This window comes from Mus pahari, unplaced genomic scaffold (assembly GCF_900095145.1).
Source record: "Mus pahari unplaced genomic scaffold, PAHARI_EIJ_v1.1 scaffold_6865_1, whole genome shotgun sequence".
Lineage (NCBI taxonomy): Eukaryota > Metazoa > Chordata > Mammalia > Rodentia > Muridae > Mus > Mus pahari.
The window spans coordinates 43,969-61,157 of NW_018392541.1; the positions used below are offsets into that span (position 1 = coordinate 43,969).

Consider the following 17,189-nt stretch of genomic DNA (forward strand, 5'->3'; position numbering starts at 1 on the left):
GTCTTAAAACATTTCCATTTCATCCAGGTTTTCCAGTTTTATTGAGTATAGACTTTTGTTGTATGATCTGATGATTTTTTTTGGATTTCCTCAGATTCTGTTGTTAGATCTCCCTTTTCATTTCTGATTTTGTTAATTATTATAATGTCCCTGTGCCCTATAATTAGTCTGTCTAGGGGTTCATCTATCCTGTTGATATTCTCAAAGAACCAGCTCCGGTTTTAGTTAATTCTTTGTATAGTTCTTTTTGTTTCCATTTGGTTGATTTCAGCCATGAGTTTGATTATTTCCTGCCATCTAATCCTCGTGGGTGATTTTGCTTCTTTTTTTTTTTTTCTAGTGCTTTTAAGTGTGCAGTCGAACTACTAGTGCATACTCACTTCAGCTTCTTTTTGGAGGCACTCAGAGCTATGAGTTTTCCTCGTAGGACTCCTTTCATTTTGTCCCATAAGTTTGGGCATGTTGTGGCTTCATTTTCATTAAACTCTAAAATGTCTTTAATTTATTTATTTCTTCCTTGACCAAGTTATCATAGATTAGAGTGTTGTTCTACTTCCATGCGTATGTGGGTTTTCTATTATTTATGTTGTTATTGAAATCAGCCTTAGTCCATTGAGATCTGATAGTGTCCATGAAATTAATTCTATATTTTTTGTATCTGCTGAGTCCTCTTTTGTGACTGATTGTATGCTCAATTTTGGAGAAGGTACCATGACATGTTGAGAAGAAGGTATATCCTTTTATTTNTGGATGAAATGTGTATAGATATCAGTTCAAACCATTTGTTTCATAACTTCTGTTGGTTTCAATGTGCCTCTGTTTAGTTTTTGTTTCCAGCATTTGTCCATTGATGAGAGTGGGGTGTTGAAGTGTCCCACTATTATTGTGTAGTATAATGTGTGTTTTGTGTTTTAATGAATGTGGATGCTCTTGCATTGGGAGCATAGATGTTTATAATTTAGAGTTAATCTTTCTAAATTTTACCTTTGATGAGTAAGAAGTGCCCCTCCTTATCTTTTTTGAGAACCTTAGTTTGAAAGTCCATTTTGAGTTGAAGTTGTAGAATTCTCACCTTCTCCTGCACCATGTTTGCCTAGATGCTGCCATGTTCCTGCCTTGATGATTATGGACTGAACCTCTGAACTTGTGAGCCAGCCCCAATTAAATGCTGTTCTTATAGGTGTTGCCTTGGTCATGGTGTCTGTTCATAGCAGTAAAATCCTAACTAAGACACCCCGTGCCAATCCCATTCCAATATGTAGCTTCTGTTTGGGGACTAAAGAGTCGAATTGTGAAAAGAAACCATAAGAACTCATCTTGTGCAGATTGTGGCAGTAATGGACACCCATCCTTTTTGAAGTTTTGTCCTAAATTAACCACAAATGTAAAGGCCTTGATGTGGCAGTGCATTGAGTACAATACATGCAGTGCATGTCATGTCCAGGGCAAAAATGTAGATAATATGTTTTTTTGTGATTCCTGTGATAGAGGATTCCCTATGGAGTGCTGTGACCCACCACTTTCCAGAATTCCAAAACGTCTGTAACCAGTGATGAAGGATCCATGAGTGCACTCACAGGAAGGGGGTCATCTGATACTGAAATTAAAATAAGCATTAAGCAAGAAAGTACAGATGTAAGTCTGATGGGAAACAATGATATCGTGACTGAAGAAGATCTGGATGTTTTTAAGCAGGCCCAGGAACTGTCTTGGGAGAAAATAGAGTGTGAAACTGGAGTGGAAGACTGTGGTCGGTATCCCTCAGTAATAGAGTTTGGAAAATGTGAAATCCAAACCTGGTGCTCCTTGCCTTACACACAGAAATATGCAAGATTACCAAAGCTTTACCAGTGTGAATTCTGTCTGAAATGTATGAAGAGTAAAAATATTTTGCTAAGACACTCAAAGAAGTGTGGATGGTTTCATCCTCCAGCAAATGAGATTTACTAAAGGAAAGACCTTTCAGTATTTGAGGTTGATGGGAATATGAGTAAAATTTATTGCCAAAAGCATTGCTTGTTAGCCAAACTCTTCCTGGACCACAAAACATTTTATTATGATGTCAAGCCATTCCTTTTTTATGTCCTTACAAAAAATGATGAAAAAGGCTGTCATCTGGTTGGGTACTTCTCCAAGGAAAAGCTATGTCAGCAGAAGTATAATGTGTTCTGCATAATGATCATGCCCCAGTACCAAAGGCAAGGATTTGGATGCTTTCTCAATGATTTCAACTATTTGCTTACTCGAAGAAAAGGCCAAACCGGGTCTCCCAAAAAGCCACTCTCTGACCTGGGACCGGTCTCCTACCTGGCCTAATGAAAAAGTGTCATCTTGGAATACCTCTACCACCACCACAAGAGGCATATCAGTATCAAGGCCATTAGCAGAGCCACAGGAATGTGCTCACATGGCATTGCCACCACTCTGCAGCACCTCCACATGATTGACAGAAGAAATGGCAAGTTTGTCATCATTAGAAGGGAAAAGTTGATATTGGGCCATGTGGAAAAGCTGAAGAACTGTTCCCGACCCAATGAACTTGACCCGGAGAGTCTAAGATGGGCCCCAATTTTAATTTCTAATGCTGTGGTTTCTGAGGAAGAGTGAGAAGCTGAGAAGGAGGCTGAATGACTAATGGAACAAGCCACCGGCTGGGAGAAGGAGGAGCAAGAGATCCTGTCATCTAGAGTTACCAGTAGGTAATTGTCTGCAAATGTACAATCAAAGACTAAATACCTGCACTCTCCAGAGAGGCAGCCAGTGGCCGGGGAATGAGGACAGTTGTAAGAGCTGTCTAAAGAGAGCAGTGAGGAAGAAGATGACAAGGAAAAGGAAGAGGAGGAAGAGGAGGAGAGCATTCAGACATCTTCCCCATGGTTGACTAAGCCACAGTCAGTTTTCATTAAAAGAAAGAGGCCTTTTGTAGTAAAGAAAAGGGATCATAAATGCAGGAGGATCAACTGTAGTGTAACCACTGAGACCATTTCTGAGATGATGGGAGTGCTGAATGAGCCCTTTGACAACTCGGATGAGGAGAGACCAATGCTGCAGCTGGAGCCTACCTGTGAGATCCCAGTGGAGGAGGGGGACAGGAAGCCAATTCCGAGAAAAGAATTCCAACATCAGCCAGGGAAGAAAAGGCAGACAGAGAAAGAGGAAGGAAAACACAATCATTTCTTCAAGAACACTGCCTGTTGTCGAAAAGATGTAGATAGTGATGTAGAACACTTGAGAAAAGGCAGAAAAGACAATCCTGAGCCTCTAAAGTGCAGATAATTTTGGCCAAAAGGAGCTAAGCGAGGGCTCTCCAAGTGGAAGCAAAGAAACTGAATCTGTATGGGAAGAACAGGAAGAGGAAGAAGAAGGAACTGCAGAAAAAGACCAAGATGGTGCTAAAGGTAAAGAAAACACAGAACTAGAGATATCCATGGAAAAGGTAGACCCTGTGCATTTGGATGACCATGAAGAGGACAAGGATGAGGAGAAAGAGCCTCTCACAACAAGGACCATGATGCAGATAATGAAGATGATGGCCACATGGAGGCTGCCAACATGGAGAGGGGAGACCTCCCAAGAGAAACCTTCAAAGATGCATTAGAAGGGCAGGAGGCTGTTTTAGACCTGAGCATTCAAGCGAATCACTCGAACCCTGAGGTCTTGATGAACTGCGGTATTGATCTTGCACTGTTGTGTAACAGTGAGCCAAAGGAACTTGCTGGAGACACTGGAACTGCACCTGAGTCTGACGCGGAGCCCCCAGAAGAACAGACACAGAAACAAGACCAAAAGAACAGCAATGGTGAGGATGCTGAGCTCAAAGAGGGAGGCCCAGCTGCTGTGGAAATTGACTCTGAGACTGCCCAGGTTGTTCAGTCTTTGACCCAAGAAAACAGGAAGCATGATGACACCATTCCAGATTGTGCTGAGACTCAAGAGGCCTGTAGAAACCTGCAGAACTATACACATACAGACCAAAGTCCTCAAATTGCCACCACACTGTAGTGCCAATAGTCAGACCACCGTAGCCCAGTTTTATCTGTACATTCCCATCCTGGCCGGTCAGTTCATTCTGTCAATAGCCCCAGTGTCCCTGCCCTAGAGAATAGCTATGCCCAAATCAGCCCTGATCAGACTGCCATCACAGTGCCACCTCTGCAGAACATTGAGACCAGTTAAGTGATGGACGTCCTGTCAGTGTCAGATCACTGACAGCAGGTCATTGACAGCAGGTTCAGTGACCTGGACAATATTGAGAGCACAAGAGAGAACTATGAGAACCCAAGCAGCTATGACTCAACTATGGTAGGCAGCATCTGTGGAAATGGCTCTTCCCAGAACAGCTGCCATAAGCCCAGCAGCCAATGCAGACCCCACCCCATGCTAACATGATGTACACACCCTCTGACACCACCCCTACATGAAACTGGGCATGTCCAAACAGTCTCTCAATGGGTCCTACATGAGAAAGTAGACAGCCTGGCAGCCCACCCAGCCCACTGGTCCCTTCTATTGGATTGATCTGCACAAATACCTTTGTAGTATACAATTTCAAAACCAGCATTGGTGTGAATGCAAAAACATTTGTTGGCACCATTTATTTAAAAAAAAAAAAAAGCTGTGTGCAGCAGAAAGCCTTATACAAGTTGTTTTTCTTTTTTCCTTTTTCCTTTTTCCTTTTTTTTTTTTTTGGTATCTTTATTTCTGTTACTTTTATATAAAATTCTATGCAAAGGAAGGTCTCTCTTAGGACTCTAGTTGGCAGCAGCCACATGTAGTGCCAGCTTCCACTAAACAGTGTGGATACAAGCCCCTCCCCAAATCACCTGTTTTAATACTGAACCTCCAGCTTTTCTCCTTCCTTGTCTACTCCATGTAAATGCCTTTAGCATTTCAATTACTGTATATTTTGATTAAGGTGACCCTTCAGCATGCTGCTAATGTCTTTGTTAGTGACAGTGCATTTTATAGTACTGCACAAGTGTTGTGCTAAAGGTAAGCCATTTCTTAAGATTTTTGCCTTGATTAGGGTGCCCTAATTTGAGGGTTTTTTTTTTTAAAAAAAACCCTCCATTTTTGTTAATTATAAAACTGTAAAGAGCTATCAGAGCTATCCCTGTCTTCGGGGAGAGGCAGCTTTCTGTTTTATAAATGCATACTTCTGTCTATTGAATGAAGCACGTCTCAGTGTTTATCTGTCAGGTTTTGAAGCATTTCATATATGTCCAAATACTTGGCAGGATTTAAAAGAAATAGTGAATTTGGTGTAAAGTTGCTATTTTATGGAAATGCCTGTAACTTTACATTTTCATTCCATCTGTAGATTTTTCTACTTTATAAAATATTGGAGCTATTTTTTAAGGAAAAAAAATAGAAAAGTAGCTTGTGGGTAGCTCAAATTATCCTTACAAATCACATGTAAAAAAGCAGAAAAGTTATTTGTGTCTGTTTCTATTGGGTCCTTTTGTAGCTTTTGTACCTGGACAGGTGACAGTAACGGCCACGCAGGCTTGACCTTGTATAAAATAGTAGCCAGCAGAACTCTTGTATTTACTTGTTCTCTTTTTTTGTCAGTTACATCAAAAAAAAAAAAGAAAGAAAAAACAAAAAAGCTATACGTTTTAACATATAATAAACTATGATGAGCCATTTAAAAAAAAGAAAAGAAAAAGAAAGTCCATTTTATTTGATATTAGAATGACTACTCCAGCTTGTTTCTTGGGATCATTTGCTTGGAAAATTGTTTTCCATCCCTTATCTCTGAGGTAGTGTCTGCCTTTATGCCTGAGGTGGGTTTCCTGTATGCAGCAAAATGTTGGGTCCAGTTTACACAACCAGTCTGTTAGTCTATGTCTTTTTATTGGGGAATTGAGTCCATTGATATTAAGAAATATTAAGAAAAAGTAGTTATTGCTTCCTGTTATGTTTGTTCTTAGATTTGGAATTCTGTTCATGTGGCTATGTTCTTTAGGTTTATTGAAAGATTAATTTCTTGCTTTTTCTCAACCTTAGTTTCCCTCATTGTGTTGAAGTTTTCCCTTTATCATCCTTTGAAGAGCTGCTTTTGTGGAAAGATATCATGTCAATTTGGTTTTGTCATGGAATACCTTAGTTTCTCCATCTATAGTAATTGAGAGTTTTGTTGGGTATAGTAGCCTGTGATGGCATTTGTGTTCTCTGAGGGTCTGTATGACCCAGGATCTGCCCAGGATCTTCTGGTTTTTGTAATCTCTGAGGAGACATCAGGTGTAATTCTGATAGGTCTTGATTTATATATTACTTAATTTTTTCCATTACTGATTTTATTTGGTGGTTTGATTATTATGTGAAGGGAGGAATTCCTTTTCTTGTCTAAACTATTTGGAGTTCTGTAGGCTTCTTGTATATTCATGGGCATCTCGTTCTTTAGGTTGAAGAAGATTTTTTTCTATAAATTTGTTGAGGGTATTTACTGGCCCTTTAAGTTGGAAATCTTTCTTTTGTCTATACCTATAATCCTTATGTTTGGTCTTTTCACTGTGTCCTGAATTTCCTGAATGCTTTGGGTTAGGATCTTTTTGCATTTTCCATTTTCTTTGATTGTTATGGCAATGTTTTCTCTGGTATTTTTGCACCTGAGATTCTCTCTTCTATCTCTTGTTTTCTGTAGGTTATGCTTGCATCAATGGCTCCTGGCTTCTTTTCTAGGTTTTCTATTTTCAGAGTGGTCTTCCTTTGTGATTTCTGAATTGTTTCTACTTCCATTCATAGATCCTGGATGGTTTTATTCAATTCTTTCACCTGATTGGATGTGTTCTTCTGTATTTCTTTAAGGGAGTTATTTATTTCCTTCTTATCCATCATCATCATGAGAAGTGACTTTAGATCCATATCTTGCTTTTCTTGTGTGATGGTGTATCCAGGACTTGCTATGGTGTGAGAGTTCTGATGATGTAAGTAGACTTGGTTTCTGTTGCTTCTGTTCTTACATTTGTCTCCTGTCATCTGATTATCTCAAGTGCTTGCTGCCCTCAATATATGTGATTGGAGCCTGTCCTTCCAGAAATCCCAGTTGATTCAGGGCTCCTCAGAGTCCAGCTTTCTCTGTGATCCTGTGATTCCGTGATCCTATGAACCTGATATTCTAGGGGTGTCAGAGTTCTTGGTAGTCAAGCATCCTCTGAGACCCTGACATCCTTGTATGACCATGCCCCTTGTTACTGGGATCCTGAAATCCTTAAATTGTGGGTGTGTTACAGAGCCTGGTATTGGTATCTCCTCTGGAGACCATGGGGCTGCCCACTGTTTTTGAAAGCAAGGTAGACCAGCACTGATGAGAAGGAACCCGAGCTGGTCAGGCAGGGCTCCTGTGTCCTTGCTCCTTCTGGCACAGGCCTGTCATGATTGTTTTGGAACAGACATTGCACTCCACTCACCAGTGATCCTAAGATCCTGTGCATGCTAGGACACCTACAGAGTGGAGAATCCTCTGGGGACCGTGGGACTGTCCGCTGAGTTTGCATACAAGGAGGCCAGGAGCAGGCACCGACCTGAAGGGGTGATATATTATTTTAAAATATGATATAGTTAATATATTTGGACTTATTTAAAATTTATATTGAGAATAACACATGTATTTTCAGTATTGCTGTAGACAAGCATCTATATAAAATTGTTCAGTTGATTGTTGTTTTCTATCAAACAACTTTTATAGTACTCATTTTTATTGTTATATTATTTTAGAATTTTTACAAATATATGATTAAAAAATCCTGAAAGATATGGCAGGTATTGAAGGGGGTTCTCTGGGAGGTGTTGGGGTACAAAAGGAAAAGAAGAATGTGATGTAAATGTATTTAATGAAAATAAGTTTTTAAATGTTAAAATATGTTTTAAATGTTAAATGTTAATTTCAGATAAATTGATATCATATTTTCTCATCATAATGCAATAAAACTTAAAAAATAAAAACTAAAAATGTGACATTAATATGCAGTTATCATTGAAAGTTGACTATCAATGCCTGTCATTTTGATGATTTTGCTAAGGTACACAAGCTGTTCTCTTATTTCTTGTTTAACTATTGCTCTAGTTTGGTTTATGGTTTCTCTGATAAAATATTCTTACCAGAAGCAACTTAAGAACAGAAAGAGTTTATCTGGCTTACACTTTCAGGTGAAAAATCTATCAACAGGAGAAATCAGGGGAGTATCTTGAGAAGGCACTAAAGTGAAACCAGTTTAAAAATCAGCTTGCTCATTTTCTCAATGTCTCACTCTCAGTTTTTTCATTCAGACCAGGTCCACATGATTATGCTGTGGGCCTTACCACCTCAATGATCAATAAAGATAATCACTCAAATACACATCCATAGGCAAATCTGATGGGGGCGATCTCTTAACTGAGAGTCTAAGTTGACACTGGGATGTATCAAGTATATTGCTGAAATTAGCTTATGCTGTTGTGGCTTTAAAGATAAAATTGTTTTTCTCAATTCTATTTTGTAGAACAGACTTGGTGGCGATTAATTTATTTCATAAACTTTTCAATATATAAATTTATTTTTATTTCTCCTTCAGTTATGACAAGTAGCAATTCCAGGTATAGTAAGTGGTTAACTTTTTAGAACTAGAAATACAGATTTCCAGCCTTCCTGCCTTTTAGAATTGTTAATGAGTCTCTTTTTCTGAGATGCCTTCCTTCATATTTGGCTTAGCAGATCTCTCACTGATTTCAATGTACTTCCTTTGTTTACACAGTCATGAACAAGAAGAGAATATGTATATAGGCCATGGCTTTTTGGCCTTCATTTAGATTTTTCCTCCATTTATACTTCTCAGGATCCCACTAAATAAGGAATGCTGCTGCCTACAATATACATTATCCTTCTATATCATCAATTAACAATCAGGTCAATGTTTAAAGACATACACATATGCTAATGGTATCTACATGATTCCTCATTAAGACTTTCTTCCAGGGTATTTATAGATTGTGTTCAGTTTCCTAATTCTTTTTTTCCTTCAATGATATTTTCTTTATTATTATCTGGATTGTATGTGTGCATAGGGTCTGTGTAGATACACACATGTCACAGAACATCAGTTATGACCTGAGGGCAACTTTGTTGTGTTTTCCCACACAACACCCTGAGTAGGTCATGATTTTCTATAACTCCAGATTCGGAGTAACTGTCATCCTCCTCTCTCCTTTGCAAATATAACTGCACATACATGCAACCTCACAAACATCACATAGGCATATACAGAAATAAAAAATAAAATAATTCTTTATAAATGATTTCATTAACTTCAACCTTCTAGGGCTTTCCATTTTCTCTGAATCTCCATGTATATAGTTGTAAAATGAGACATTCTTTTCATTGATCTTCCTTCTAAGGGGCTACAAGACTAATGTTCTTTGAGTTAACTCAGTATCTCTGCGATCTTTGTATAAAATGTCTTTAAATATATCTTTTAACTCTTTGATAATCCCATACATTGTGTTTTTTACCACATTCATTCCCTTCCCTGATTCCTCCCATATCCTGCTCTAATTCCATAAGCATCCAACTATGTATATTATTTTTTAAGATTTATTTTTATTTTATATCTAGGTGCCTTTTATATGCATGTGTGTAAGTGAACCATAATGGCAGCATTAGCCACAGTGGGCATTAGTGTAAAATATCTTCTTCAACTGAAGTTACAGAAGATAGTGAGTTACCATGTTGGTACTGGGAACTGAACCAACATCTTCTGTGGGAGAACCAAGTGTTCTAAAATCCTGAGCCATCTCTCCAGTCCTATTGCTTTTTAAAACCATCCATTCTGATTAATTCTGTCTATAAGTTTTTTGGGTGTATATCTATCCACTGTAGTTGGTTAAACACTCATAAAGTATCCTGACTCTCTTCAGGAAGTTATCAATCACTAGTAGTTCCTCAAAGTTGGCACATCATGACCAACCTCTTGCTCCATGCAGAGACTCAGTGTGGCTTAAGCTTATACAGATCTTGCACATACTGTCACATTGCTGAGTTCATGTGTCCAACTGCCATGAAGTGTTCAGAAAACACTCTTTTAGCAAAGTCATCCACCACCTCTGCCTCTATAAAATGTCACATTGACATCAAAAATGATCCCTGGGCATTGGAGCAAAAGGTTTAATATAGAAGCCAAATTTAGTGCTCACCACTCCAAAGTCTCTTATTGTCTGCACCTTTAAGAGCAGTGAGTCTGTGACTTAATCTCCGTTTACTACATGGATAAACTTTTCTGATGGTGGATGAGAGATGAACTAAACTTTAATTAAAACTCATTATGATGTGGTTTCTGGAGATTTAAAAACTCATTCTTGGAATAAATAGGTCTTAGATATTGGAACTGGTGTCCTTCAGAAGTAAAGTGAATTAGCATCATATATTGCCTCCTTCTTACTTAATTATCTGCTTTAAAATTTTATTAAGACATGCATTAGATCTTCCTATATCCTTTGTTTGTGCTTGATTTATTTTTCAAAATTCTTTTGTTTTTTACATAATATTTCTATTTTTCAAAAATTTAAAAGTGAATATGTTATATTATATTCTACCAGATTTCCCAGTACGCATTCCAACACACTATACATTGCATAATACGTCCATTCCACAGCTTAATTTTTCAAACAACACAACCCACTAATGCTAATTTGTGATGCTCATATGTGCATGGATGTGGGGCCAACCATGTGGACACTAGAAACATAAAGTGGTCCTATATGAAAAGAGTGTGGATGTCTTTCTCATCTAGAACTCATCAACTGCAAATAGATCTTCAGTGAGGAGTGAGGTTTCCGGACACCCTCTCCCATTCATCCTGGAATATTAACTGGCTTTATGTTATGCAGTTTTTCAAGACGCAACCATTGGCGATATGAACACATTTGCATAACAGCCAACTCATGTTCAAAGGACAATATTTACAGAGGAAGATTTCTAACCACTCCACCACATTATCAAGCTTTTACTTTCTACTTCCTGTTCCATGATATTTCCTGAGCCTTGGGTAGGGAATGATATATCAGTGACTGAACACTCACAATTATGCTGCACATTTTGATCACTTATGAGTCTCTATATTAGCCAATTGCAAAAAAAATCTCTAACAAAGATATAGAACAGCACAAACACATGGGTATAAATACAAATATTTAGACAGTAGTTTGACAATATGACCATTTAGTAAAATGACAGTAGGAACCCTAGTTTGGAACTATGACATCATCAACCATGGGTTCATGACCAGGATTATAGTACCAGGCTTGAATTCTGTCTCAAGGATTAAGCCTAAAATCCAGTCAGGTATCATTTAAGTAACCCCATAACAATTTTGTCATTATTGCAACACTAGGCACATCTGGCCTGGCAAATCTATAAAGTAGCATGTGAGTTCAATTCAGGATAAGAGCATTATGTGAAAAATCAGGAACTGAAAATTGAATAATGTGAAATGGAAAAGATAACCCCATATACTCCCAAAGGGAATTGTAGACATAGGTATGCTGAGTTGAGAGATTCTGTTGAAATTTCTGTCTCTTGTAATCCCCACTTGGCAGTGCCTTATATAGCTCTTATAATCAACAGATCTGCATCCACTTCATATGGTAAGATAATTCTAAAATGTCACAAACATTCTCTCTCTTTCTCCATCACTTTCTCTCTATATACCTTTTACACATGCACACACAAAGGTGCATTATCCCCATAACTAACATTGTTGATGTGATTATTAGTGATGTCATATAGCTTTGATTCATACATCTATAAGATTTCAGCCATACGTTGCTGTACTGATGGGAATCTTTCTTTCCAACACCATATAAAATACAGTTCTCCCATCTCTGTTATCAAATCTTTCTGTCTATTATAGCTCACCAGGAGGTAGGTGCTTACAGAAATCCCCTCTGGATTTTTGTATTGGTGTGATAGATTTACCCCAGTACACACCTCAGTCCTTGAACCTTGGCAGTAGTTTATCGCTTCATGGCATCAGTGATAAGTCTGTGTGGTAATGAGTTTGTTAATGCACTTGATTTTATCAGTTCTCTATTTGTGTATTTGCCTCAAACATCAAGTTTAATGCTATAAATACAGACTAATTAGGTTTTTCTTAGTGAAGATTTCTGCTGCTGCTTTCAGAAAATGAAGAAAGTCAAGCAGACCCTGTGTTGGCGCTTTGTAATTGACACTCTACTTCTCCCTGCACACAGTCATATATGGATCATGGTTTGAGCATGTTCGTGGCTGGCTGTCCATGAGAGAGTGGGACAACTTCTTGGTACTGTACTATGAAGACATGAAAAAGGTGAGCTTACAGTCATCATGAAGTTAAGAACTAGAACCTATTATTGAGGAAGGTTACTGAGAACTGTGATTTGTTTGTTTGTTTTGACTTTTTAAAAAATTATCACTTGAAAGGAGCAAACTTTATTATTTATTTATTTATTTATTTATTTATTTATTTTTGCTCCTATTTTATTTTCTTTTCAATGTCAGAATGTAAATTTTGGAATTGTATATTTTTATTAAACTAGTAAAATTTAATTTTAAAAGATGCAACACAGTATTAGCATTTTTACTATATTTTTCTAATTTTTATGACTAAAGATTTAATTTATTTTTTACACTCCATATTTTATTCCCCCTTCCCATCCATGCTCCTACACTTCCAACATCNCATACCTCCTCCCCACTACATGTTTCCATGTGGATATCCCCACCCCCAACCCAACCTGACCTGTAAACTCCCTGGGGACTCCAGTCCCTTGAGAGTTAAGTGCATCATCTCTGAATGAACAAAGACCTGGAANTCCTCTACTGTATGAGTGTTGGGGGCCTCTTATCAGCTGGCGTATGCTGTCTGTTTCGTGGTCCAGTGTTTGAGGAATCTCAGGGATGCAGATGAATTGAGACTGCTGGTCCTCCTACAGGGTTGCCCTGCTCCTCAGCTTCTTTCAGCCTTCCCTAATTCAACAACAGGAGACAGCTGCTTTTGTCCATTGGTGGGTGCAAATATCTTCATCTTACTCCTTGAGGTGCTTGTTGGGATTTCTGGAGTGTGGTCATGCTAAGTCTCTTTTTGTGAGCACTCCATAGACTCAATAATAGTGTCAGGCCTTGGTTCCTCCCCTTGAGCTGGACTCCACTTTGGATTTGTTGCTAGACCTTCTTTTCCTCAGGTTCCTCTCCATTTCCATCCCTTTAATTCTTTCAGACAGGAACAATTATGGGTCAGAGTTATGGCTATGGGATGGGTCCACTCTCCCTCATTTGATGCTCTTACTGTTGGAGGTAAGCTCTATTAAGTTCCCTCTCACTAATGTCTGGCATTACCATCTAAGTTTCTTCCCTTTGAGTCCTAAGAGTCTCTCACCTTCCAGGTCTTCGGTGCATTCTGGAGGTTTCCTATTTTCACAGGATGCCTGTTTCCATTCTTTCTGCTGGCCATCAGAGTTTCAGTCCTGTCCCTTTACCCAATACCATATCAGGTTCCCCTCTCCACCTCACTCCCCCCATTCCATTTCCCTCTGAAATCCCTCCTCTCTTCCCACCTGTGATTGCTTGCTTCTCCCTCCCAAGTGGGACTGAGGCATCTTCACTTGGGCACTTCAGCTTGTTGACCTTTTTGAGTTCTGTGAACTGTATCTTTGGTATCTGTACTCTTTTTTTTCTTACCATATACTTATTAGTGAACATTAACATTTTTAAAGTCAGCAAAAATTTATAATAATTTATAATAGTTAAATACCTCTTGAATTTGCATGATATCAATGGAGTTAAAAGTAATATGCACTCAATCACTTTTTAAAATATATTTGGAACTTTATACATAATAGAAGTAGAAAAAAGTCTATTCTAAAGTCCTCTATGAAAGGAAATTGTGACAAGTTCTTATTAGACAGAAACAGTTCCATCACTAAGAGAAAATACGCAGTGTAACTGTGGCTTCATAAATGAATTAGCTAGTGTTCCTTCTGTTTCTATGTCNTGGAATAATTTGAAGAGTACTTATATTAGGTCTTCTTTGAAAGTCTGATATAGCCAGGCATGGAGGCGCACATCTTTAATCCCAGCACTCGGGAGGCAGAGGCAGGCAGATTTCTGATTTCGAGGCCAGGCTGGTCTACAAAGTGAGTTNCANGATAGCCAGGGCTATACAGAGAAAACCTGTCTCAAAAAAACAAAAGAAAAAAAAGAAAAAAAGAGAAAGTCTGATATAATTCTCCACTAAACCCATCTGGTCCTGGGCTTTTTTGGTTGGCAAACTTTTATTGACTGCTTCTATTTCTTTAGGGGTTAGGGGAGTGTTTAGATGGTTTATCTGATCCTGTTACAATTTTGGGATCTGGTATCTGTCTAGAAAATTGTCCATTTTATCTAGATTTTCCAGTTTTGTTGAGTATAAACTTTTGTAGTATGATCTGATGTTTTTTTTAATTTCCTCAATTTCTGTTGTTATATCTCCCTTTTCATTTCTGATCTTCTTAATTTGAACACTGTCTCTTTGCCCACTGATTTGTCTGTCTACAGGTCTATCTTAATCTTGTTGATTTTCTCAAAAATCAGCTCCTGGCTTTGTTGATTCTTTGTATAGTTCTTTTTGTTTCTACTTTCTTTTTGTTTCTACTTGTTTGATTTCAGCCCTGAGTTTGATTATTTCCTGTTATCTACTCCTCTTGGGTATATTTCTTCCCTTTTGTTCTGGAGATTTTAGGTATGCTGTCAAGCATCTAATGTAAACTCTATCCAGTTTCTCTTTGGAGGCACTCAGAGCTAGGAGTTTTCCACTTAGGACAGCTTTCATTGTGTGCCATAAGTTTAGGTATGATGTGTCTTCATTTTTATTAAATTCTAACCAGTATTTAATTTCTTTCTTTATTTCTTCCTTAACCAAGTTATCATCGAGTAGAGTGTTTGTTCATCTTTCATGTGTATGTGTGCTTTCCTTTTTTTCTTGGTATTGAAGACCAGCCTTAGTCCATGGTGATCTGATAGGATATATGGGTTTTTTTTCAATCTTATATCTGTTGAGGCCTGTTTTGTGACCAATTATATCGTCAGTTTTGGAGAAGATATCATGAGGTGCTGAGATGAAGTTATATTCTTTTGCTTTAGGATGAAATGTTCTATAAATACTTGTTAGATCCATTTGGTTCAAAACTTCTATTAGTTTCACTGTGTCTCTGTTTATTTCCTGTTTTCATGATCTGGCCATTGCTGAGAGTGGGGTTTTGAAGTCTCCCATTATCATTGTGTGTGATGCAATTATGCTTTGGGCTTTGCAAAGTTTCTTTTATGAATGTGGGTGTCCTTCCAGTTGGAGCATAGATGTTCAGGATTGAGAGTTCATCTTGGTACATTTTTTCCTTTGACCAGTATGAAGTGTCCTTCCTTATCTTTTCTGATAACTTTTGGTTGATATTTGGTTTTATTTGATATTAGAATGGCTACTCCAGCTTGTTTCTTGGGACAATTGGCTTGGAAATTTGTTTTCCAACCTTTTACTCTGAGGTAGTGTCTATCTGTGTCACTGAGGTGTGTTTTCTNTAAGCAACACAGTACTGGGTCCTGTTTGCATATTTAGTCTGTTAGTCTATGTCATTTGTTGGGGAATTAAGTCCATTGATGTTAAAAGATATTAAGAAAAAGTGATTGTTACTTCTTGTTATTTTTGTTGTNANAGGTGAAATTATGTTTGTGTGGCTATCTTCTTTTTGGTTTNTTGAAAGATTACTTTCTGGCTTTTTCTAGGGTGTAGTTTACCTTCTTTGTGTGTATTTTCCATATATTATCCTTTGTAGAGCTGGATTTGTGGAAAGATTTGTATAAATTTGGCCTTGTCATGGAACATCTTGTTTTATCCATATATAGTAATTGAGAATTATCCTGAGTATAGTAGCCTGTGCTGGGATCTTTGTTCTCTTAGGGTCTGTATGAGAGCTATCCAGGATCTTCTAGCTTTCATAATTTCTGGTGAGAAATCTTGTGCAATTCTGATAGGCCTCACTTTATATGTTACTGGACATTTTCCTTACTGCTTTTAATATTCTTTCATTGTTTAGTTCACTTAGTGATTTTTTTTGTTGTTGTTTTTTTGTTGTTTATTTTTTGTTTTTTGTTTTTGTTTTTTGCTTTTTTGAGACAGAATTTCTCTGTATAGCTCTGGCTGTCCTGGAACTCACTCTGTAGACCAGGCTGGCCTTGAACTCAGAAATCTGCCTGCCTCTGCCTCCCACGTGCTGGTATTAAAGGCATGCACCACCACGCCCAGCTCCTGGGGTTTTGATTATTATGTGACAGGAAGAATTTAATTTCTGGTCCAGTCTATTTGTATTTCTGTAGGCTTCCTCTACGTTCATGGGTATCTATTGAGAAGACAGAATTTTAATTATGAAAATGCTTCCATAAGATAGAGCTGTTGGCCATTATGCAAGTCAATTTCTTAGTCATTGATTGAAGATGGAAGCCCAACCCCTTGTGAGTGCTGCCCTCTTTTAGTTCTTTAAGAAAACAGGTTGCCTGAGTAAGTTAACCAAATNACAAAAGAACACACATGGTATGTCCTCCCTGATATGTACATATTTGCCCAGAAGTGCTGAATACCCAAGACATAATTCACAGACCATATGAAGCACAAGAAGAAGGAAGACCAAAGTATGGATACTTCAGTCCTTCTTAGAAGGGAATAAAAACACCCATGGGGAATGATACATAGACAAAGTTTGGAGCAGAATCTAAAGAAAAGGCCATCCAGTGACTGTCCCATCCAGTGACTGAATTCCTCCAATGGTGAATAATGCTGTGTAACTGTAAGCCAAATGGTGTGTGATAAAGCATAAACTACCACAATGAAGTGAGACAAGTCAAACCAACAAAAGTAACAGAATCTTATTGAAAACATAAGGATCAGAAATGCACTCATTTACTTCCTCAGGAATCTCATGAAAACACTAAACTTTAGGTAATGTCATAGACACAGTGTATGTGGCAAAGAACTACCCAAGTTCTGTCTATGCTGCTTCAGTCTCTAAGAGTTCATATCTCTTGATGCACTCAATTATCTCTTTCATTTACAGTCTTACAGCTTCTTCTTCTTCTTCTTCTTCTTCTTCTTCTTCTTCTTCTTCTTCTTCTTCTTCTTCTTCTTCTTCTTCTTCTTCTTCTTCTTCTTCTT

At 37.9% G+C, this 17,189-nt stretch overlaps 1 protein-coding gene and 1 pseudogene across 1 annotated transcript in view; both read left to right on the forward strand.

Annotated features, from left to right (window-relative positions):
• The window catches only part of Sult2a1 (sulfotransferase family 2A member 1), a 40,679-nt gene that overhangs the window by 11,689 nt on the left and 11,801 nt on the right, over positions 1–17,189 (forward strand). The window contains exon 4 of the mRNA XM_021189237.2: positions 12,226–12,320. Coding sequence (XP_021044896.1) covers positions 12,226–12,320 — 95 coding nt within the window. The remainder of the gene's footprint in view (positions 1–12,225; positions 12,321–17,189) is intronic.
• LOC115063328 lies at positions 1,174–4,698 on the forward strand (annotated as a pseudogene).